Source organism: Notamacropus eugenii, chromosome 3, assembly GCF_028372415.1.
Source record: "Notamacropus eugenii isolate mMacEug1 chromosome 3, mMacEug1.pri_v2, whole genome shotgun sequence".
Classification (NCBI taxonomy): Eukaryota; Metazoa; Chordata; class Mammalia; order Diprotodontia; family Macropodidae; genus Notamacropus; species Notamacropus eugenii.
In genome coordinates, this window is record NC_092874.1 from 473940662 (window position 1) to 473965330 (window position 24669).

At 45.5% G+C, this 24669-nt stretch overlaps 1 protein-coding gene across 2 annotated transcripts; it reads right to left on the reverse strand.

Annotated features, from left to right (window-relative positions):
- Nucleotides 1–3664: 3664 nt before the first annotated feature.
- On the reverse strand, nucleotides 3665–24619 carry LOC140497708 (solute carrier family 22 member 13-like). Of its 2 annotated transcripts, none has more exons than XM_072598987.1 (10): nucleotides 22935–24619; nucleotides 13086–13189; nucleotides 12752–12906; nucleotides 11673–11841; nucleotides 10542–10662; nucleotides 10342–10436; nucleotides 7527–7741; nucleotides 6838–6946; nucleotides 6368–6583; nucleotides 3665–4017 (listed from the first exon to the last, which is right to left on the reverse strand). In XM_072598987.1, exons 1-10 carry the CDS (start codon nucleotides 23316–23318, stop codon nucleotides 4005–4007), a joined length of 1581 nt encoding a protein of 526 aa, XP_072455088.1. In that variant the 5' UTR covers nucleotides 23319–24619; the 3' UTR covers nucleotides 3665–4004. The 2 variants fall into 2 exon arrangements, with proteins under 2 accessions (XP_072455088.1, XP_072455087.1); XM_072598986.1 differs by having other exon boundaries at nucleotides 3665–5857.
- Between the last annotated feature and the right edge of the window lie 50 nt (nucleotides 24620–24669).

Genomic DNA, 24669 nt, shown 5'->3' on the forward strand with positions numbered 1-24669 from the left:
AGTACATGATGCTGACCAGATCAGGACCTGATAGCTGGGCTTCAGATCATCTACATAGTCCTGTAGAGACTTTCCTTGCCTCCTCTGACCTAAGAAAGCCCAGAATATGCCTAGAGAGAAAAGAGTCCCAGAATAGTTGGAACATTAAAAGTGACAAAATTCTGAGTCAAAGGGGCAGCTAGGAAGTGCCATAGTGCATAGTGCAGGGCCTGGAGTCAGAAAGACCTGAGTTCAAATCTGGCCTCAGACACCTACTAGTTTATGTTCCTGGGCAAGTCACTTAACCCTCTTTGTTTCAATTTCCTCATCTGTAACCCCCTTGAAAGACATGAAAAGTTACAGATTCCCAGAACTAGCTCTGAAAGCAGCTGCACAAAAAAACCCCCTGACTATATTGAATTGCTTGCCTTCCAAAGGGAATGGGTGGGGAGGGAGGGATGAAGAGAAGTTGGAACTCAAAGTTTTAGGAACAACTGTTGAGTTCTGTTCTTGCTACTAGGAAATAAGAAACACAGGTAAAGGGGTATAGAAAGGTATCTGGCCCTACAGGACAAAAGAGAAGATAGGGACAAGGGAAGGGAGGGATGATAGAAGAGAGGGCAGATTGGTGACAGGGGCAATTAGAATGCTCGGTGTTTTGGGGTAGGGGGAGAGGACAAATGGGGAGAAAATTTGGAACTCAAAATTTTGTGAAAATGAATGTTAAAAGTTAAATAAATTAATTAAAAAAAAAAACCCTGAAACTTGGGACAGTACCCCCTCTACCCTGGAAACAGAGCCCAACTTTAACATAAAGTTAAAAGTCAAAAAGTAGGCTGGAAAAATGAACAAAACTCCCCACACCTGACTGTAGAAAGTTGCCACAATGACACAAACACAAAATCAGAAAAAAAATAACAAAGTCAAAACTGCTACATCCAAGGTCTCAAACTTCATCCTCCAAATAAAATTCCTGGAAAAGCTCAAAAAGTATTTTAAAAGTCATTTAAGAGAGATAGAGGAGAAATGGGGAAATAAATGAGAGTGATGCAAGAAAATCATGAAACAAAGTCAACAGCTTGGCAAGAAAGCACAATAAAAAAAATACTGAAGAAAACAACACCTTAAAAATAGACCAAATGGTTAAAAAGGCATAAAAAAGCCACTGAAGAGAAGAACTCCTTAAAAAACAAAATTGACCACATGGAAAGACATACAAAAATTCACTGAACAACTCCTTAAAAATGGAATTGACCAACTGGGGAAAAAAGAGATACCAAAGGTTACTTAAGAAAATAATTCCTTAAAAACTAGAAGCTAATAACTCCATGAGATATTAAGAAACAATAAAACAAAATCAAAAGAATAGGAGCACAAAAAATGTGAAATATCCCATCAGAAAAACAACTGACCTAGAAAATAGATTCAGGAGAGATAATTTAAGAATTACTGGACTACCTGAAAGTATTAATAATAATAACCTAGACCGTTATCTTTCTTTTTAAGATTTAATATTTTATTTCTCCCCAATTACATGTAAAAACAAATTTTAACATTCATTTAAATTTTTTTTAGTTCCAAATTCTCTCCCTTCCTCCCCTTTCCCCCACATTGAGAAGGAAAGCAATTTGATATAGGTCATATGTGTGCAATCATGTGAAATATATTTCTACGTTAGGTTGTGAAAGAAAACATAGCAGAAAGAAAAAAAGAAAGAAAGAAAAACAAAGTGAAGAAAAAGTAAGCTTTGATCTTCATTCAGACTCCATCAGTTCTTTTTCCAGAGATAGACAGCATTTTTCATAAGTCCTTCAGAATTGTCCTGGATCACTATACTGCTAAGAATAGCTAAGTCATTCACATACGCATCATCTTTCAAGAAATTATCAAGGAAAACTGCCCTGTTATTGCAGAACCAGAGGATAAAATAGAAATTGAAACAATCTACTGATCACCTCCTAAAAGAGGTCTCCAAATGAAAACTCATGGAAATACTATAGCCAAATTCCAGAACTCCCAGGTCAAGGAGAAAATACTGCAAGCAGGCAGAAAGAAATAATATAAATATCATGGAGCCACACTCAGGATAACAAGATTTAGCAGCTTCCACATTAAAGGATCCGAGAGGGCTTGGAATATCACACTCTGGAGGGCAAAGGAGCTAGGATTACAATCAAGAATCACCTACCCAGAAAAACAGAGTATAATCCTTCAAGGGAAAAATAGATATTCAATGAAATAGAAGACTTTCAAGCATTCCTGATGAAAAGATCAGAGCTGAAGAGAAAATCTGACTTTCAAACACAATATTCAAGAGAAGCATAAAAAGGAAAGATAAACAGGAAAGAGAAATCATAAGGGATTGAATAATGTTTACATTCCTACATAGGAAGATAATACTTGTAAATCCTAAGAACCAACATTAGGTCAGTTAGAAGGAGTATACACAGAGGGCATGGGTGTGTGTTGAATACGATGGGATGATATTAAATAAAATTAAGGGTGAGAAAGAGGGATACACTGGGAGAAGAGGAAAGAGAGAAGTAGAATGGAGCAAATTCTCTCACATAAAAGTTATCTCACATTAAAATTATCTCACATAAAATTATCTCACATAAAATATCTCACATAAATTATCTCACATACAATATCATAAAAGAGATGTGAAGGAGTTTTTACAGTGGAGAGGAAGTTGGGAGAGGTGGAAGTGGGGAGCACTTGAACTTTACTCTCATTGGAATTGTCTCAAAGAGTGAATAACACACTTACTCACATGAGTATAAAAATCTATCTTATCCTACGGGAAAGTAGGAGGGGAGGGAGATAAGAGAAGGGGAGAGGGATGATAGACTGGAAGGTGGATGGAGAAAGGTGATAGTGAGAAGCAAAACACTTCTGAGGATGGACAAAGTGAAAGAAGAGAGAGTCAGATAAACTTGGGAAATCATAGATGGAGGCAAATACACAATAATCATAACTGTGAAAAAATGTAAATAAGTTTCTCTGATAAAAACCTCATTTCTCAAATGTATAGAGAACTGAGTCAAATTTACAATAATACAAGTCATTCCCCAATAGATAAATGGTCATAGGATTATGAACAGGAAGTTTTCAGATGAAGTGATAAAAAGCTATCCGTAGCCATATGAAAAAATGCTCTAAATCACTATTGATTAGAGAAATGCAAATTAAAACAATGCTGAGGTACCACCCAATACTGGTCAGATTGGCTAATATGTCAGAAAAGGGAAATGATAAATGTTGGAGGGGATGTGGGAAAACTAGGACACTAAAGCATTGTTGGCAGAGTTGTGAACTAATCCAACCATTCTGTAGAGAAATTTAAATCTATGTCCAAATAGCTATAAAACCAGTGCATACCCTTTGGCCCCACAATACCTCCACTAGATCTGTATCCCAAAGATTAAAAAACAAAAAAGAAAAGGACCTATGTATAGAAAAATATTTAAAGCAGCTCTTCTTGTGGTGACAGAGATTTGAAAATTGATAGAATGTCCATCAGCTGGGAAATGGGTGAACATGTAGTGTATGACTGTGATGGAATACTAATGTGCTGTAAGAAACGAAGAACAGGATGTTCTCAGAAGAAGCTGAAAAGACTTACATGAACTGACACAAAGTGAAGTGAGCAGAACCAGAATATTGTACACAATAACAGCAATACTTTTTTTTAATCTCTTGCTTTATTTCTTTTTAATAGTATTTTATTTTATCCAATTACATATAAAGTTTTCGACATTCACATTTATAAGATAACAGCAATATTTTACAGTGATCAACTGTGAATCACTTAGCTATTCTCAGCAACACGATGATCCAAGACAATGCTGAAACACTTATGATGAACAGTGCTATCCACCTCCCAAGAAGGAATTGATGGAGTCTGATTGCAGATCAGAGCATACTTTAAAAAAACTTTCTTTACTCTTCTTGGGGTTTTTTTGTTTCTGTTCACATGAATAATATGGGAATAGGTTTTCTTGACTGCACATGTATAACTTATATCAAATTCCTTGCCTTAAGGAGAGAGAAGGGAAAGAGAGAATTTAGAACTCAAAACACACACACAAAAGAATGTTAAAAATTGTTTTTACATGTAATTGGGAAAAAGTAAAATATGAAATTAAAAAAACCACACTGGATATACCTAAATCCCTAACAAGAAGATGCTAAAGGAATCTTAAGAAATATCTAGCCCAGTCTCCTAACTTCAAAAATTGCCTTCCCTTCTGCTTAGGAGACTGACTCAGGCTGGAGGTCTTGGCTTCTGCCCTGGGAGTGGAGTAGGCAATAATACAAATAATCAATCAACAAACTTTTACAAAGGGGCATGTGTGGGTCAGGCATTGCACAAAGGGGTAAAGTTCCTGCCCTCAAGAAGCATCCATTCTAGCGGAATGGTCCCAGAGTAAGAGAGCGAATGGTCTCTCCAGACTTTCTATTGAAATACTGCTCAGTTCTCTTCACCATCAGAACCACGTTTCTTTGATGTGACTTTCCAGGTCAAGGACACTTTCCAACTGAAAGACAATGTTGATTTACTGGGCTTTCTTTACTTTAGAAGTGGATTCACTCCAGCATTTCCCTAAAGAGGAAACCCTTCTAGCGCATGTAAAATAGGGTTTGATTTAGGCACCATTTTCTCACAATCGCTAAACTCTGTCCTCTAAGGTCTTAGGTCTCTGAGATTTAACAAGATGTAGCAGAAGGAGTCTAGGAGTTGGAGTCAGAGGATTTGGGTTCAAATCCCATATCTTATATCCTATGTGACCTTATGCAAGTCACTTCTCTCTGGGCTAAGGTTTTTCTCTTCTATAAAATTAGTGGCTTAGATTTGCAGATGTTGAACATCCCTTCTTACTTTACATTCTGTGCTTGTGAGTCTACAGGAGGAATTTCTGACAATCTTTTTAAAAACGTTTTTAAAACTTTTTTTTAAGTTATGAGTTCCAAATTCTCTTCCTTCCCTCCTCCCTGGGATGGCAAGCAATCAGATATAGGTTATACATGTGTAATTATGTAAAACATTTCCACATGAGTCATTTTGTAGAAAAAAACTTGAATAAAAGAAAAACAGCATCCTTCAGTCTGTATTCAGTCAATAGCAGTTCTTTCTGGAGGCAGATTGTCTGCTTCTTCATTAATCCTTTGGGATTGCCTTGGATCACTGTCCTGACAGTCTTAAGCAGATTCAGTGGCTTCAGGAAATTGTTGCCCTATTATTAAATAACTTCTAGTAATAGTAAATTAAATTCAACAAAAATTTAAGTGCTTACTGTGTTCAAAGTGTTGTGTTAGGCCTAATGGTACAAAATTTGCAAGAGTCCCTGCCCTCAGGGGCCTAAGACAGAAAGAAGCAGGACTCTAGGCTCTGGGGACATCAGAAGAGGCTTTGCGTAGCAAGCCTCCTGCTTTGAGCACTGCACTGAGCCGGGACTCTGAGAGAAGAGGAGGAATGAGTGCATCCCAGGACAGAAGCCAGCCAATGCAAAGGTATGTGAGGTGGAGATGAAGGGTCCTGCTAGGGAAGAGCCAGCATGAATTCCTAAAGAAGCATGGGATTTTTGCTCCTGTAGATGAGGGGAGAGAGAACTAGTCACCCTGGGCTGTAGGATGCTGCAAAAGCAAGGCTAGCAATGATGTCTCTTTCACTGGGAAAGTGTTAGCCCCTTCCCATAGGGAGCAACAAATGCCCAGGTGTGCAGCCCTGCAGGGATCCTACAGATGGAAGACAGTGGCATTTCCACTTGGCCGCAGAGCTCCTCAGAAGTAGGTGGTGTTGGAGTGGCTCACAGTGCCATTCTCCTGGGCTGACACTGCTTCTGTGTCAGTGGAATCAGTCTCTGGATTCTGGGGCCTGGGGAAAGTCAAGTCGACAAGCACTTACTAAGCACCTACTATAGGCCATTAGGAGGGTCAAGGTCCTGGACTCTGGCATTACCTGATGATGGTGGGGAAATGCCACCTTTAGGGCTGAAGGTGAGGAAATTATGGGGAAAGAAGTGGTCTTCTGAACAGAGTAACTTCCCCTCATTCTCTCCTGCAGACCACACCCACAGTCCCCTTCCAGGGTCCTCACCCAGGCAGGGACACTCCACAGGCCCCCTCACATTTTCTCAACACCTTTTCTCCAAATTGAAAATATTTTGGTGACCTCATCCCCACTAAGGTATTAATAGCTAAAAAGCCTTCCCTGTAACCCCAACACCAAGGATGTATTCTAATTGTGGTATTGTAGGCAGTATACAGGCCAGGTAAACTTTCCCAGGGGGAGCACTCACCCTTTGGGGGGTGTTAGCTCTAGGACCCAGGGGGAGGAGTCACCCTTTGGGTAGTGTTAGCCCCAGGACCCAGGGGGAGGATTTACCCTTTGGGGGGTGTTGGTTCCAGGTCATCTATATTGTCCTTTAGGATCTTTCCTTTAGTTTCAGGAAGCATTACACTGAGGATTCCAACGAGGACTGGTAAGGTCCCATAGATGGCCATGGGGATGGAGGCATGGTATTCTCCCAGGAGGGTCACCAGGGGTGTGAGGATGCCAGCAATCCGGGAGAAGATGGCCACCAGCCCCATTCCTGTCTGCCTAAGGAGACAGAAGGCACAGAGCATGAGCTGCAGTGGGAAGCACTCTGGCCTCTGAGTGATAGAGTCCTGTATTTGGAGTAGGGAGATATGGATTCAAATCCCTTTTTGGACATTTCATAACTGTAGGAACCTAAGCAAGTCATTGGAACTTTCAGAGCCTCAGTTTCTTCATCTGTAACAGGGGGATACAATAGTCCCTCCCACATAGGGTCATCTAGGCTCTGGGGTGTAGGACCTGGGCTCTGGTATTACCTGATGACAGTGGGGAAAAGCTCTGCTGAGTACACGTAGGAGATGGTGAATGCTGCAGATGTGGCAAACTTCCCTATTACAGCCAGCACCGTGGTGACGGTAGGATATTCTGGGATACGGGGAAAAGAGACAGTCAGTGGATGATGGGAGCCAGATGTGTGTGTGTGTGTGTGTGTGTGTGTGTGTGTGTGTGTGTGTGTATGTGTGTCAGGATAAGAATGGGCCTGGTTCATTCCCAAGTAGGAAAGAGGACAAAGTCTGTCTTTCAAAGACCTGGCTACCACTACCTCTACCCACCTCCCATTTATGGTTCTCCCTTCTGACAGTAAGTGGTCTATGATCTCTCATTTCCAAACTCAGCAGCTATTCCAGGACCTGAGTCCCACTGAAGTGTTCATAGCTAAAGGGGCTCTGTCTGTCCCCTCTTTGCAGAATATCTGCTTTTGATGCTGTATCCCAGAAGAATGACCGACTAATGGTGGAATTTCAGGCACAGAGATGGCTTGGAGTAGGCTTGGCCTCCAGGGAACAGAACTTTCCAGCTCTGGGGAGTAAACGCTTTTCCCAAGTGTTTCCTGGAATTGTTTTATCCTTATTCTTAGCCATGGCACTTTGGGGAACAGTGCTTCGTATTTTTGGTCTCTGTGGGTCAACCTTGTATATAGAGAGCCCTCCCAAAGCCTCCATACTTGAGGGGATGAAGATGATGATGAGGCACATGAGGCCACCCATGATCAGCGTCCCCATCTGACTCTTCCTCCTGCCAAACTTTTGCAACATGAAGATGCTGGACAAGCGTGCTGGCACCTCCACGGCCCCAAAAATCAGCTGTGTCAGGTAGATGTCCAGACCAAAGCTTCCCACATTGAGGCTCAGGCCATAGTAGCCAAGGCTGTCCACGAACCTGTCAACAAGATAGCCTTGGTTACTGTAGGACTGGGGACACTGCCCTCCTCACACACAGAAGACGTGGTCTCTGGCCTCCTGAGGTCAGGAACAGTAGCCCCCTCAGAACACAATCCTGAAACAGAACAAGTGTGCTGCTCCCCAAACATAGGCATTGCCCCTCTTGCTATGGAGACCCAAATATCATCATTCCAGGAATAGGCACACCGTCCATCTGGACTCTTCCCTCTGGGGGCCAATGTCTGGAGTTCATTCCTTGGATAGAGGAGCTCTGTTCTGAGCCCCTGGATGCCAGACTGATGGCCTGGCCTCCTGGGACAGGGTGATGGCTTGAGAGCGTTAATTCCATGGCATAAACATTTATGAATCACTTGTTTTGTTCCAGGCCCTGTACTGAGGGCCAGAGAGGGATACAAAGTAAACAGTGACAGTCCTAACTCTCAAGGGACTTGTATTTCTAAGACACAGAGCAAGCGATACAAAGTGATACACTGTATCTGCCATATATATACATATATACACGTATATATAGTTAGACCAAACTCTTTGAGGGCAGGAACTTTGTATTCCCAGGGTTTGGTTAGTACAATGCCTAGCATCTGGTACAAACCTAATAAGCTGCTAGAGGTGCCACGATTCAGAGAGCCCAGGCCTGGAGACAGGAGGACCTCAGTTCAAATCAGTCCTTAGATACTTACTAGCTATTTGACCCTGGGTAAGTTACTTAACTTCTGCCTGCCTCAGTTTCCTCAACTGTAAAAATGGATTAATAATAACAACTAAGTAGCAGGGTTGTTGTGAAGATCAAATGTGATATTTGTAAAAAGCACTTGGCACTGCACCTGGCACATAGTAGATACTCTAATGTATATTCCTTTTCCTTTCTTTTCCCCTTCCTAACCCTAACCCTAGTGAATAGATGCTTCTTGACTGGCAATAAAAGGCAGCATGACATGGTGGAGAGGGCACTGCACCTGGAGTCAGGAGAGACCTGGGTTCAAATCCTACCTCAGACATTTACTAGCTGTGTAAGAATAAGCTATTTACCCTCCCTGAGACTTAGTTTGCTCATCTGTCAAAAGGGCACAAAACTAGCACTGCTTTACAGGGTTGAAGTGAGATCCAGTAGGATAATACAGGGTGTTCCAAACGTCTTAGTGAAGGCTAAAGTTTATAAAGATGTCATCCGAAGTTTTAATTATTTGATTTTTTAATCTTTATTTCAAATCATACATTTTTAATTTTAACAAGATGGGGCACCCCTCCTTATGCACTGTGTGTGCGTAGCAGTTCGGGGAGGCCATGTTCTTAGACCCGAGGATAGACAGAGGAGGACTTCTAATTTGGCCCCTTGACCTGTATTCATTAGATTTTTTTCTTGGAGTGTCCACACTGATCTACTCAGTGAAATCTCATTCTGGGATGATAAATGCCATCTTTTCAGATTCTAAGCTATAGCTGATGAAAGGTTTGTTGGTTTGTTTTTTCAGAGTTCCAGTTGACTGGAATGTTGGATAGTGCAAGGCAGTGGTTAGATCAGACTTCAAAAGAGAAACATCCACATTTTAAAATGTCATTCATTTCCCTTTGAAATACCGGTTTTTAAAGTTATAGTGTTTATACTTCTGAAGGGATCAATGCTTCAGACTGCACTCAGACTTTCAGGCCAGCCCATGTGTGTAAGGCAGGAACGTTGTACAGAACAGCATTACAGAAATATTGGCTGTTATTGGGGACAGCGGCACCACCACTGCGGAGGATCTCAAAGGGCCAGAGGTGAGAAGGGAGGCATTCCAGGGGCCCCTCCAGGCTGCATCCTAAAGCCTCACTTCAGCACTGGGATTGACACAGTAAGAGCACCCTCTGCCCCCGTCAAAGCTCCATTTCCATAGGATGCCCAGACCAGCCTGGTCTCAGTCCTCTCCAGGTCACACGGACCCAGGGGATACCTTTGTGTCCCCTAGTCCTTTCAGCCTCTTTTTAGGCATTGTCTTCCTGGATACAAATGCAAGCTGTTTGAGGACAGCATTTGTCTTCCTACTTGTGTCTATATTCCCAGCACCTGGCACAGTGTCTGGCACGTAGCAAACATTTAATAAACGCCAGCTCAGACCGTACAAACACTCAGAGATAGAGAATGGCATGGCCTGGCAGGGCCCTGGGTACTCCTGTCTGATTGGCATGGAGAGTGTGCTAAGGGGAGTAAGAGACAATAAGTCTGCAAAGGAAGGTGGGATTAGAGAGGGCCCAAGGCATTTCCCATGGCTGCTGTCTTCTCAGGAGCTAGCCCCTCAGGGAGCCACAAGTCTTTAATCTGGTGCCAGTAGGGAGTCAAGAAGATGTCTGAGGAGGGGAGTGGCATGAGCATGTCTGTGTTTTAAGAATATTATTTTGGCAGCTTGTGGAGGCTGGCTGGAGATAGGGAGGCCATGGGGTATCCTCGAGTGGGGTGACCCATGACACCCCTCCTCCTCTGCAAAGGGAGGAGCACCATTGAGAATGGGCCTAAGAAAGAAGGAGAATAGGCCAACAAATCTCCACTTAACTTGGTACATTCAATGGGAAAATGCATCAGGATAAATGGCCATGCTGACTCACCAGACACAGCACAGAATGAGGGTCACCTTCTGGAGCTGAGGGTGCCGAAACAGGTCCAGAGCATTTCCCCTAGGTCCTGTCTTCTCTGGAGCTAGCTGTAGGGAAGACAGAGAGTCAAGTAGCCACAGAAGCATTAGGCCACCCCCCCCCCCCCCCATGATGGAAGCCCAGCAGTCTTTGCTCCTCTCAGTGCAATTAACCTGGTCAAGGGTTGAGGAAGATAAGCTTCGCTTGTTTGTCAAGGCTGCTTTCTGGATCAATTCCTTGGCCTCCTCCACTTTCCCTTGGATCAGGAGCCACCTTGCAGATTCAGGAAGCACCCTGCAGGGCAGAAGGAAGGGGGGGGGTTCTTCAGGGATTTTCCCTTTGCCCTCTGCCCACAGCCCCATCATTGGCAGGCAAGGTCAAGGTAGTAAGCCTCTAGGGGTATGAATTCTGTCCCCCTCCTGGCAGGGCCTGGGGTGGGGAATGTGGTAGAGTACATTGCTTCCTAGGCCATCAGCTGCTCCCTGGCTGGGCCATGAGGTTAGGGGCAATGAAAGGGGGAGGGGCAGAAATGTCATGACAGGGAGAAGGACTTAGAGTAACAACATGAGAGGAGTACATATATGGCAGCCAGGACTGAGCTGCAGACCACACTGTGGGGTCTTGCATCACTTCCTTTCTCTGGGCCTCACAAGACACCCCTCTGAGCATGAGGAGTCCCTGGTTAGTTACCAAGTCCATTACAGGCTCAGCACTGATGTGAGGCATCAGCATGAGTTCACGTTTGTCCATCTCCCTATTGCCAGCCCTGGGTCTGGGACATCAAAAGTGTTCAATAAATGCTTGTTGCATCGTTGTTGATTTCACTGGCCAAAATCTGGACTTGGAGTCAGGAAGTTATTTGTTGTTTGGTCATGTCTGAATTTTCATGACCCCATTTGGGGACTGCCTTGGGATTCTCTTGGCAAAGATAATGGTGTGGTTTGCCATTTCCTTCTCCAGCTCATTTTACATTTGAGGAAAGTGAGGCAAATAGGGTTAAGTGATTTTCCCAGGGTCTCACAGCTAGTACATGGCTGAGGCCAGATTTGAACTCAGGAAGATGAGTCTTCCTGACTCTAGGTCTGGGGCTTTATCCATCGTGGTGCCACCTAGCTGCACTTGACCTGTATGTACTTCAGTCTAAAGGTATGGTGTTAGGTTCTAGAAAGAGGGGGAAAAGGGGTAGAGGGGATCACTGGGGCAGTCGAGTTGAGGTGCAGGGTTTGGAGGAGACACAGGGAGCATCGTGTATGGGAGAGGATACTGGGGACTTTCAGGAGGGTCCTTGCCCTGCCCTTACTCACCACCAGTAGGAGAACAGCAGTAAAAAAGGGGAGGTGCCCACAATCTGTAATAGCCTCCAATTTCGAATTCCATAAGCTAAGCCGGCCAGGGCCATCTGCCCTATTGAGAAGCAGCATTGGCAGATGACCACGGAGTGGGTCCTCTTGGAGATACTGACCCACTCTGTGACTGGTGAGGAGAGAGAGAACATGAACAATGAGATGGAAATCACTCCAAGAGATCCTTCCCAGCCTCCTGCAGGGGGTCAGGGCACAAAGAGCCCCCTTCAGTTGTCCCCTCAGATGGCCTTCATCTACTTTGCATAGAGCCCCAGTTGGCTGCCTGCCATCTCTCCCTCTAGAATGGAAGGTCCTGAGGGCAGGAACTCTGGGTCTTTCCTTGGATTGCCAATGCTTAGCACAGCGAGAGGCACATAATACGCACTTAATAAACACTTTGAGATTACCTTTCATTGTCATTGTATGTACAGACATATATGTGTGCACACACATTCTACATATATAAAAATGCATATATACATGCACATTTATATGCACACATGTATATGTCCATTTTATACACACATATTTTCTCTCTACTCTCTCTCTTACATGTCCACCATAATTATCTATCTGTTGTCTATACTAATGGAATGCATGCTTCTTGAGGGTAGGGATTGTTCTTACCTTCCTCTGTATCCTTGGCCACATAGTGCCTAGTATACAGTAAGTGATTACTCAATGCTTATTAGTTGTTGCTAGCTGGTTCTCATAACAGTCTGGAGAGGAAGGCACATTTTACAGAGAAGTAAACTGAAACTTCAAGAGCGCCATGATTTCCTCAGGACCATAGCAGAGTTAGGACATGAACAAGGGTTTCCCAGGCCCCAACTCTGCATGCGTGATATTTTGATCCTTGGCTGGTCGTGGAAATAAATGATATTTAGGGTGTCCCAGAAAGAAACCTACAACCTGGAGGGCTTCCTAGAGAGAGTGGGCTGTCAGAGGGGTGAGCTTTCCCTACCTGCACTGCCAAGCAAAAGATGAATGATATGAGGTTGATCCCTCGGCCCCACTGGGGATCTGCCTAGGACACTCACTCAAAGTGACGCTGCTGAAGGCAAAGCCAGACACTGCTGTGGCCACAGCAAACCGCAAAGCCATGTAGAAGTAGAAGTCAGGGACAAAGGCTGTCCCAATGCCAAACACCGCAAGCAGGAGGAGCAAGATGAGTATGGTGGGTCTGCGGCCAATCCTGGGGGGACAAGAGATTGGCCAGGCGCATTGGGAGCCTTGGGAGGCCTCTGGGCTGAGGAAAGAGATCAGACCTCAGCCCAAAGGAGGAATGCTAATCTTGAACTTTCCCAGGGGAGGCAATGACCAACGAAGGCCGCAAGCAGCTTCCTTATGGGTGAGAGCAATGGGACGTCTTACCTGTCGCAGAGAGGGCCGAAGATCATTGCCCCAAACAGAAGGCCAGCCATGTACACAGACTGGGAGGTCTCCTTTTCATGCTTCCGGTCACAGACGAGGTCAAACTGAAGGGAGCAAAGGAGACTTGTGTGGCCACTTGCCAGCCCATGGGCTAGGCAGGTGAGGTAAGTAGCCTGCAGAGGTTTTTCGCTGCCTTTTCCCCAGTCTCATGGCTAAGCTCTCCTAGAGTGGGGGCCATTTGTAAGTAGTGGGGAGGGGAGAGGTCCTTGAGCTACATCTTGGTGCGTCATCTTTTTAAGAATCAGATGGCTTTTTTTGATATCTTATTTTTAAAGATTTTCCCATTCCCTACTTAGTGAGGATTTCCCTTGTACTAAAAGATAAAAGAGAAAGCGCGAGCGTGTTGGATGTGGGGGATGTTTGGTAAAATTAACCCATATAACAACAGTCTGACGGTCTTTGCAGTGTCCACAAGTCTACACAAAAGGCAAGGGGTGAATGTTCTCATCTCCTCTTATACAGCAAGCTCCGAGATGATGATCATGTGACATTCAGTCTTGGTTTGCTTTCTTGTTCTTTCAATTTACATCATTTTAGTCACTGTTTATGTAGTTTTCTTGGCTCAGTGGAATTCATTTTACAACAATTCATAGATTTAGAAGAGAAACAGTATTTGTTAAATATCTACTGTGTGCCAGGCACTGCACTAAATACTTAACAAATACTATTTTAGTTGAACTTCACAACAACCCTGGGAGGTAGGTGCTATTATTATCCTCATTTTACAACAGAGGAAACTGAGGCACAGAAGTGAAGTGACTTGCCCAGGGTCACATAGCTAGTAAGTGTCTGAAGCTAGATTCAAACTCAGCTCTGCCTGACTCCAGACCCAGCACTCTATCCATTGGGCTACCTAGCTGCCTTAGAAGGGACACTCCTTGATGTTACAGATGAGGGAACTGAGTTCTGTGGAGGTTAAATGACTCAGATAACAAGTGGCAGAAGCAGAATTCGAAAGCAGGTCTGGTGCCCTTTCCCCCACACCACTCTGACAGTCTTTCTGCATGGCTCCTATTTCTATGCCCCTTCATTAGGGGCCTCTGTCTTCTTTTGCTCTGAAGAATATTAGCATTCAAAAGTCATTTGCTTCAATACTTATCCCAGTTGGGAATCCTTATATAGCACTCCAAACAGCGATCAGCTAGCCTCTTTTTTTTTTTTTTTTTTGAAGCTCTCCAGTGATGGGGGAACTCACGACCACTTGACTTTTGGATAACTTTTCATTGTTCAGTTCTATTCAATTCTACAAAGACATCTGAAGCATTTACTACTTGCCAAGTACTTTGCTAGGCACCAAAACCGAACAATCCTTGTCTCCAAGGAGTGTACTGCAGAGAGAGACACAGTATCTGCATAGATAAGAAAATATGAAGCAGTTTGAGAGGAGACATCATTAATAACTGGGAAAATAGGAAAAGGCTTCCCGAAGGAGACAGCACTTGGGTATTGAAGAAAGATGATTTAGAGATGTAGACTGGAGGAGGAAACGAATTCCAGAAATGGGGTTGCATGAGCAAAGGCATGGAGATGGAAATGGAAGGTCAAGCATGGGAACCAACTAGATTGTGGAGTTTGTATTTTATTTTAGAGAGCCTTGGAAGGTTTGGGGACAGGAGAGTGGAGTGCAATATTGTCAGAGCAGTGCGTTCAGGAAATTCTTTTGGTAGCTACAAAGAGAATGGATTGGAGAAGGGACAGATCAAGTCAAGAACAATTGGAAGGTCCTTATCATAGTACAGGTAAAAGATGATGACCACCTCAATCACTGAGATGGTAGAGAGAAGAGGAAAGATGTAAGAGTGATTGTGCAGATATAATCAATAGGACTTAACATGCAGATTGATCAGTTGTTTGATGGGCAAGTGACTGAATATATTGGGAGAGGGAGAGTAGTCAACTACGATTTCCAGAATATGGGATCAGGGAATCGGTAGAACGGTGATGCCCTCAACAGAAACAGAGATTCTTCAGAAAGTGTAGTGTGGCTTTGGGGGAGTAAGGAGCTCTGTTTAAAAAAACCAAACAAACACCTGAGCTTGAGAAGCTATAGAATATCTCGGTGGAGATAACCAACAGGCAGCTCCCAATGTGGTGTCCAGGAGAGAGATAGGAACTAGGTCTATCTGTAACCCTAGGCTCAAAGACTCTCCTTACTGGTGAAGATTGGTAATTCAATGCTCCCAGCCTTTCTGAGGGGCAGACTTGGTGAGAGTTAAAGAGACCAGGAATCCTGGTCTTCCTGCTTCCAGTTTCAAGGGGAAAGACATGTGATTGTAGACTCTCTTCAGGTCCCTGAAAGGAGAGATACAATTCTGAGAAGAAGTTGGCATGAGAAGACTGGTAGATGGACCATGTCCCCATCCCCAGCTTGCTACACTAGAGGCTTTGGGGGAGTTTCTTCTTTTGGTGAGATCTGGCCCTCCCTTTATTGGATGAGCTGTGACCTCATTCCCAATGGGAGAGTTCATTCACTCAGTATTGTCTGGGATATAGTCTCCTAAGCATGTTTTCTTCGATTTCAGTTCGTTGGCAACTTGGGTTAGTGAGTTTATTTGCTACATTTGTTTACTGTGGAGCTAGGATTTAATGGCAATGGAATCCAGCTTGGGGTGTCTAGCTGGGGGTCCTCCTTTCCCATGAAGGGACAGTGACCAGGAATGTAGGTTGAATCTAAAAGTTATTTCTCCTAGACTAACAATATTTAAGGGTGCAGACAGATATAATTCAAGCTCAGGACCTTCTGTCTCTGAGGAGAGCAGAGTGACCAGCTTCTGGCCCCAACCTCCTAGACAGAAGGAAAACCTTCACTGGAGAAAGGTGGGGGAGGAGACTCTAGAGATGTTCCTTCCTGCCTCCCTATGAGCTACATCTACACAGACTCATGTGGACACACACAACCTACATGGGCAATACAAAACAGCCTAACCCCCCTCCCCCACTTACATAGGGTTTTAGGAAGCATCCATCCATTTGTCTCTATTAAATTATACCGGGCCCATTATTCCAATCTGTCAAGATCAGCCATTCAACCTATTAACTATTCCTACCTTGTGGAGGCAGAGGATAGTGAGGGAAAGGAAGACGGTTGTAATACTTCTGGCAGAATGGACAGACCCAGACAGAGAGAAAAACACTTGTTTTTTCAAGAGGCAAAAGGTTGGCTCACTTAACCTCCTTAGGTCTTATTTTCTCCTCTGTAAAATGATGAAACTGGAATCAATGATCTCTGAAGATCCTTTCTGGCTCTAGACTTATGATCCGAAGATAATGTTCATGGAATCTTGGGAAATCATTTGCTCCCTCTGGGCCTCGGTTTCCTCCTCTGTAAAATGAGGTTGACCGTTAAGGTCTCTGAGATCCATGATTTTCTAAGGCTTCTAGAATAGGGAGGTCTGGAACAGGAATACTCTGGATTTGGGGGATCTGGCAAAGGCTGGGCTCTGCCTCACTGCTTGGTTTGGGGGCTGCCAACTTGGCTACCGTCTATGGTTTCTTCCTTCCTTGTGCTAGGTGGACAACTGAAGGTGGTTGTTTTCTCCAACAGTGTTTGCTGTCCTACTGATAGGGCTTTATCAGCTCTTTTATGCTCTTGTTAAGATAAATGAAAAACACCTAGGAAAGTAAATGCCAAGGTGCAAAGGGAACCCCACCCCGTACTTAGCCTCAGGGCTCATATGTCAACAAGTCAGTAAATATTTACTAAGTGCCTACTGTGTGCCAGGCTCTGTACTAAAAACTGGGGATTAAGAAGGCAAAAGACATCTTCCTCCTCAAGGAGCTTCCATTCTAATGGAGGGGACAACACGCAAACAAGGCACAGACAGGACAGAACGGAAATAATCAAGAGACACGGCACCAGAATTAAGAGAAACCAGGAAGGGTTCTTGTAGAACACAAAGGTCAACAATGTGGCCCCCAACACTCACTGATTAAATTCAATTGGGAAATCAATAAAAATGCAATAAAATAAAGATAACATGCAGTTATGATAACATGTGGTTTTTCAAGTCAACATCTGACTCACAGAGATCATTACATATGATTTGGTGGCCCTGGTTTCTAGTTGAGTTTAATACTACTGCTGGAGAAGATGGGGCTCCATCCAAGCCCTGCAAGCCAGTAGATGGAGATGAGGAAGGTTTAGCTCCCTAGGTCAGCCAGCTCTTGATCTAGAATTCTCGAGTTCATTGAAAGAACCTTTGCCTGATTTCTCCTTCTGTTGGCCTAAGCGGAACTTTTCAGGCACTCTATCAATCTTAGAATAAGTCCATCTCTTCTGTTGCACCCTTGAGCACGTGCCTGGTCCACTTCAGATGGCTCATTAGCTTCCCCCTCCTTCTCCTTGTCTGTCTTAGTTCTGGGCATTCACTGACCTCTTTTCCATTCTGTTGGATGCTACTCATCTTTCCTTCCCCAGGATCTCACCATGAGGTATTCTTTCCTTTGATCTCCTGTGGTCTCTAGGCCATGTGGTTACCTGTTCATCCATCAGTGCACATGGGCTCCACTGACAGTGAGCATGGCAGCCAAGAAGTCATCCAGCTCCAGTGGTTTTGCTACAAAGCCACTGGAAGTGGATCAAAGCCACAGAGAGTTAATGGAAAGTTTACGTTGGGGAAATTAACCAACAAGGCCAAGGGAATCCTCTGATCCTAGTCAGTCCTTGGCCAAAAACTGTATTCAGTAGGACATGTCTGAGAGGCTTTCATCCATCACCTCTGTACTGTGTAATCCCCTTGACTACACCAAGAAACCAATATACCTTGTTTGCCCAGGGTGGTGGTGACAGAGTGCACCCAGAACAATCCAATCTTTATCCCTTGGGGGAGGGGATCAGCAGCCAGATCCTGAATCTGGAGGAACTGGGAAAGGAGCCAGATTGAGGATGGAGTGGTCAACAACAACATTGAATGCTGTAGTCAGGAAGGATGAGGACTGAGAAAAGACCATTGGATTTGTCAACTGAAAGGTCACTGGTAACTTTTCAGAGAAGAGTTTCAACTGATTGAGGAGGTCCACCTCTAGATTTCTGAGAAGCAAATGCAAAATGAGGCAATGAATGTAAACAACTTTTTCAATGAACTTAGCTGAGAAAGGGAGGAAAAGAGAAAGAATGATATAGGTTGAGGGGATAGTGGGGTCATGTGAAAGTTTCTGAGGATGAGGGAAACACAGGCAATGGAACAAGTGATAAAACAGTGAAGATGGGGGATAGTCTGTGGGATGAGTTGGCAAGATTGTGTTGGTACCAATGGGTGACCACTTATTGGGTATGTTATAATGAAGATCCCTTTCATGGGCTACATGGTCTTTGGGTTCCCTTGTAGCTCTGTACATCTGTGGGTAGGGAGACACAGGGAAAGGTGAGGAGAGCATGTCTGGGAAATGAACTCATGCTCATATAACTGAAGAACAGGAAAAGGTTGTGTCTGCCCTTTCTTATTCAATACATTCTAGAGAGCAGGAGGCAGCTGCTAATGAGGAGAAACCGGACTGGATGCCCATGCTGTTTTTTCCTTTCCTCTACCTATTCTGGCCCTGAAGGCTTTGCCCAAGTTCCCTATGAAGCCTTCCAAGGCCACTGTGTAGTAAAGAAAGAGCAAAGCACGTGACTTGGGTTCAACAGTCCTGGTTCAGTGGCTGACTAGCCATTTGGGTACGTACTATTTACAAGACACTTTCCTTTTCCAGACCTCAGTTTCCTCATCTGTAAAACAAGAGCACCAAGGCAGATGATCAGGCCCACCACTCTTGATCCCCATGGCTCTCCCATCTCTTTCTAGAGCACTTATGTCAATCTCCCACTCTAGTCTATGGTCATATATCACTGCCTGGTGGCATCCTCTGATTATCCTGTATGTCTTGCCCCTTGAGGCTGTGGGATCCTTGGCACCAAAGCCCAGGTTAACGAATCAACAAGCCTTATCAATCACTGCCTGTGTATCAGGTATGGCGCCAGGGCTGGGGAGACAAAAATGAAATGGTCCCTGATGCTTAGGAGCCGACAGTCTGTTGAGGGAGACAATGGGAACATGTAAAATGTGCATAAAACAAACAGAAGATAATAGCGGGGATGGGGGGAACCTCCATGCAGGTGGTAGTGTCTGAGCTGAGACCAGGGAGTCCAAAAGACAGAGGTGAGGAAGGAGGGAGGGAGTACTTAGAGGTGCTGAGGGTGGGGGTGTCTACACAAGGCAACTGTATACCAGCAGGCATTTAGAGCCCCTTCATTAGAACTAGCCATACCTTAAGACACATCTACCTATGTCATAGTTACAACCAACAAAATGTTATAAATGAATACTCTGTGGTTACCATAGTCACCTACTGGCCCTCTGTTAGACGAGGAGCTCCTTGAGAGCAAGGATCATTTTTGCCTTCCTTTGTATCCCTAGTGTTTAGCACACTGACACACAGCAGGTACTTAAATACTTGCTGACTGAATGACATGGACACTGACCAAGGGCCCCAACGAAGTGAAGAAATCTCCAGAGGTCAGCAAGTGGAGGTTCTTCCTGGTTTGGTGGACCTCAGTTTGAGGGTTTGGTTTTTTTTTACTAGCTGGACAGTTGCCTACAGATTCTCTCTTGAGTTCCAACAGTTTTGATATGTAGGCCAGGATCCTCACTCCAGAGTCAAGAAATTCCCCTGAAATCATTCCCTGTTCCCTCCTCCCTGATGAAGAGGTGACTCTTGTCCAGGTCAACCCCTCAACTTGCACCCCTGACCCCACCCTCCCCATCTCTTGTAGCAGCTTACTCCATCAATTATGATTTCTCCCTCTCTATGGTATCCCTCTCCACCCTCATTTTACAGAAGAGGAAACTGAGGCCCAGGGAGGTTGATCTGTCCAAGGGCACACAGACAGTAAGTGGCAGAACTGCTCTTTTATTCTCTGACTTGCCCAGCCATTCTTTCTGGATCATCAACCAGGTCTCATCCCCAATCCCGTTTCCAAAGACTGTCTTTGGCCTTTCTTTCTCTGTGCTCTGGATGTGAGCGTATCGCATCACCTCCCACGAGTTCAATTGTTCTCTCTCCACAGTACTGCTCAGCTTTATTTATCTGACCTGTCTCTAGCTTGGCAGATTATGTTCCTAGTACTTCCCATGGTCTAGCCCAAGTGGCTCCATCTTCCTCCCAGGGTCCCCTCTTTTTCTTCTGCGTTGGTTAGGTCTCCTCACCTCTTGGTGAAGCAGGGAAAGGAGAGCTCTGGGAAGATGCCATCGCCCTTTACTGACCATGCTGGCACACAGTAGGTGCTTCATAAACGTGTAGTGAATTGATGAAACCACATTTATATGAGAAAATCCTCTGAGAGCTGTCCCCTCCCCCCCAAAAAGTCTGGCTTCCCCATCAGCCAAGTCTTGATTTGGTTTGGTTTTCTGTATCTAAGCAGAATCCCTGGTTCCCCTTCCTCACCTAAGCTTAGCTGGGTACAATGAAAGATAAGCTTTACATGCCCCAGATGCATCTGCCCTTTGGTACACACACAAGCTTCCTGTAGAGTTCTTAGTCTCTTTTGTGTCCTGGATGCCTTCAGCTATATCTAAGTAGTTGGAATACTAGCAAATGGAAAAGCTAGGTGTTCTCAGACTGCTGGTGGGGGAGGTGGGAGTGGGACTGGATTTGTATTAAATCAGGGGATAAAAAACTTCTAATAATCATTCCTCTCCCCAAAGTCTCCCCAGTTGACTGGAGGCCAGGATCCTCACTCCAGCTCTGGCAGAGGCCTCAGAGACTGTCTAGCCTAACACCCTCCTTTTCCAGATTAAGAAACAGGTCCAGGGAAATAAAATGACCAGTCCAAGGTCACACAGGTGACCACTGGCAGGGCTGGGATTTGAATCAAGGTCCTGTAGGCAACGACCACATGGCAGCTCATCTCAGACACAGTAGGCACACTCCAAGGTGTGCCTTTCTTGCTCTAGTAGTGCAGGACAGTTCCCTGGTATTTGGGAATTAAGAATGGGGTGTGATTGGGACCAGGTCTCCTCTGCCACATGAACATTCTTATCTAATCAAAGTGGAAAAGACTGCACTAAGTGTTTATAATTTACAAATATTAACTCATTTTATTCCCACAAGAATCCTGCAAGGTAAATGCTGTTATCCCCATAGTTCCTCTGTAGAGGTTAAGTGACTTTTCCAGGGTCACATTTTGAGTCCATATTCCAACTTTGGCCTTCCTGACTCCAGGTACAAGTGCTCTATCCACTGAGCCACCTAGCTGCTCCAGTACACAAGTAGAAAGACTGCCATCAAGGGAAGAGAGTCGAAGGGGTGGGAATATGAATGGGGTTAGTTGGGAGAGTGAGGCAGATATAACCAGAGGATAGGAGTAGATTACAAAAGCTTTTGAAAGCTTGGCTGACCCCAGGTAGCACATAGGTGCTTGACGGATTTACAAAAAGTCACAATCCTCAGGGGTAGGGAGAGAAGGAATTTTTGGGACCTGCTAATTCCAGTCTCTCTATGACTGTATTTGGGACTCAGGGGGCTTGACCCATGCTGGTATGGAAGTCATCCCACTCTGGGAAGCCACTGAGATGACAGGAGGTTGGTGTTTAACCCAAAAATGGTCAAGCACTCATGACTGGAGTTAATACTAACCCTTTTTGGTAAAGTCACATCACCTCAGGGGCCCTGGACTTGGACGACTTGGCTCACTCTTAAGGTGCTTCCAGCTCTCCATTTCTGTTTGGGCTGCCAGGAAGCCCTGTCCTCCACAGGGATGCAACCAGTTTAAGGCTGCCTCGTGGCCCTCACCATCACAAAATTCAATTCAATTCAAATGGTAAACCCTTGTGTGCCTAAGGTCGTGCTAGGCTACAGTGTACTAGAGAAAAGAGGAAAAGATGCCCCCCCCAACCCCCCCAGACACAGGACACACATAATTAAGGTTCAAGACAGATGTCAAGCACCAACATCATCCAGGTCTATGTACCTTAGTGTTCATCTCTGAATGTTTTCCAGCTTCCTGTGCCCCAGGACCCCTTCTCTGCACTGGGTTGCTGGCATGAGCAAAGGGAATCGAGCATGGTAGCAAAGAGAAGTCAGGGGGATTGGGATGGGTTGGGGCATGCTTACAAAAAGCAGCATCATTTCTGCTGGGGAGATCGGGGCTGGACTAAAGAATCTCTAAAGTTCTGCTCCTCAGAGGCTATGATTCTAGGACGCTGGGCATTCACTGTGATCTAAGGAGGGACCCACAAAGTCACAAAAGAAAGGAAGCTTCTGCCTCTGCTCTGGGGTAAAATGCAAGGAAAAGTGGTTGCCTGGAAAAGCAGAAGGATCGCTGAAGAAAGAAAAGTCAGGCTGGGGAGGAGAGGGACAACAGGTGCTCAAGCTAAAGTTAATCAAGGAATTTGGGGAACAGCCCAAGGTAAGAGAGCTCCTTTTGAGGTGAAAGGAGATCCTGGCTGTGCCCCCAACCTGACTGGACCCAAGCCCAAGGATCTAGGTGTTCAAACCCACAGCAGGTCCCTCCCTGGCCCAAGGGAAAGGGGTCAGTGATTTGGGCCAGACCTCCAACTCAAACTACCCCAGGGGAAAGAGGTCTTTCCATGTCTACCATAAAGGACTCCAAGAATCACAGTATTTAAGAGTGCCTAAGTGATCTTAGATCAAGTCCACTCCCCTTTGATTTTACAAATGAAGAAAACAAAACCCAGAGGGGATGCTTTGCCCAATGGTAGCAGGCAGTAAACAGCAGGGCCAGGACGGAAGTGCAGAGAGGCAGAGACAGCAGAGACAGGGACAGACAAGACAGACAGCAAGAGACTCCACCTCATTCTCTAGAGAGAGCGGCTTCTTCTCCAGGTATTCCCAGCCCTCCTGGCAAGGTTTCGTGTCATTGAGGCCGTACTGGTAGACGTCATGAAGGCTCCAGCCTTCTGGGGGTGGCGCATACATGAGGCAGGACTCGAAATTGCCAGCCTCAGTCCTAGGCACACTGAGATTCAGCTTCTCCTCAGCGGTCAGGTTTGGCCCATAGTTCTGAACCCAGCGAGCAGGGGCGCAGTGGTGGGGCTCGTCCAAAACCATGAAGACCTGTGCAAACATGTAGTAGGCTGACAGGAAGTTGGGGATGCACATGAGGACAAGGAGCCGGATCTGGAAGGACCTGAAGCCCCCAATCTCGGTCAGCACCTGGGCAAAGTCAGCAGCCATTGTCAGCTCTGTTCTGCTCCACTAGACACTCTGAGGCCCAGCCCATTAATGTCTGGTCATATTGGCAACAGTGGCTGCCTTTAATGTTTAATCTGGTCTGGGTTAAGCCTTATCAGCACCCATTTTAAAACCCGTGGCCTCAGTGGCTAGGGATGAGAACTGGAGGCAGAGGTTAGAGCCAAGGGGGTTGTGTGAGGGCCATGCCTGGGAGGGAGGAGCCGTGGGTGCTAAGAAAGACATATTAAGGCCCAAATGCAGCAACCACAGCCCTGCCAATAATCTCCTCCTGTTGGGACAAGTGTTGGGGGGCGGGTGCCTCAGGGTAGAAGCCACAAGGGGCATTTATTACTTAAAAGCACCAAGAGGCTTCACAATCATAAGGCCTTCACTTTAGACTATGCCCTTCACTTTGCCAAGAAGTCAGCCCCCATTGGTGACCTCAGCGACGTCACCAACACAAGCTGCAGAATTTAGAATCCCATTCATCTTGAAAGCAAACTCTGGCTGTTCCACCTTCCAGAGCTCTCAACCCTAATTCCAACGTCTGGCGTTCCTGGATGCTGGCATTTCTCCAACCCTTCGTCACGCCTGGAGCATAGGGGCCTCCCTGGGTCAAAGTGATGGAGAGCAAAGTCACACTTAATAGAAATAGGGCATGTCAGATGTGGAAGGAGACGCAGAGATGCACCCTAAGAACACAGACAGGGAGCAGGAAGGATGTTACAGCTGAGGAGCCTAAGGCCCAAAGGCTCTCCTGTGCTGACTGCCACTGAGCCATCCAACAGATGAGGAAGCTGATGCCCAGGGAGGCCAAAGGGGCAGAGCTGGGACCTGGATCAGTGACCTCCTTACTTCTGTACTAAGCACTAGCTTTGTAGCCCCTGCAACCTCAGGCCCATGACCCTCCAGACTTCCCACCTGCCCTATGGGCACTGGTGCTGGGGATCCTGGACTTGAGAGCAGGAAGGAACCTCAGAGGAGTCCAACCCCAACTTTTTGTAGATGAGGAAATGGAGGCCCAGACACGTGCAGTTCCTCGGCCAACGCTACCCTGGGAACAAGTGGAAGACAGGATTTGAATGTGAGTCCTCCAATTTCCAATTTAGCCCTCATTTGGGGCAGAGCAAGAGAGAATTCTGGCTCAAACTCAAGCCTGACTTGGTGACTCTAGCCAGAAGGAGCCAATCCTTCGTTTCCACCCTGCTCCAAGGGCTCCAACCACGGCCACCGACCATTGCTCTGAATCAGTCCCTAGGTGACCATCGCTGGCCCCTTCAGTCCAGTCTGAGAGCCTGCTCCACTCGTGCAGCCGAGTGACCCGCAGCCCCGCAGCCTGGGCCTCTCCCCGCCC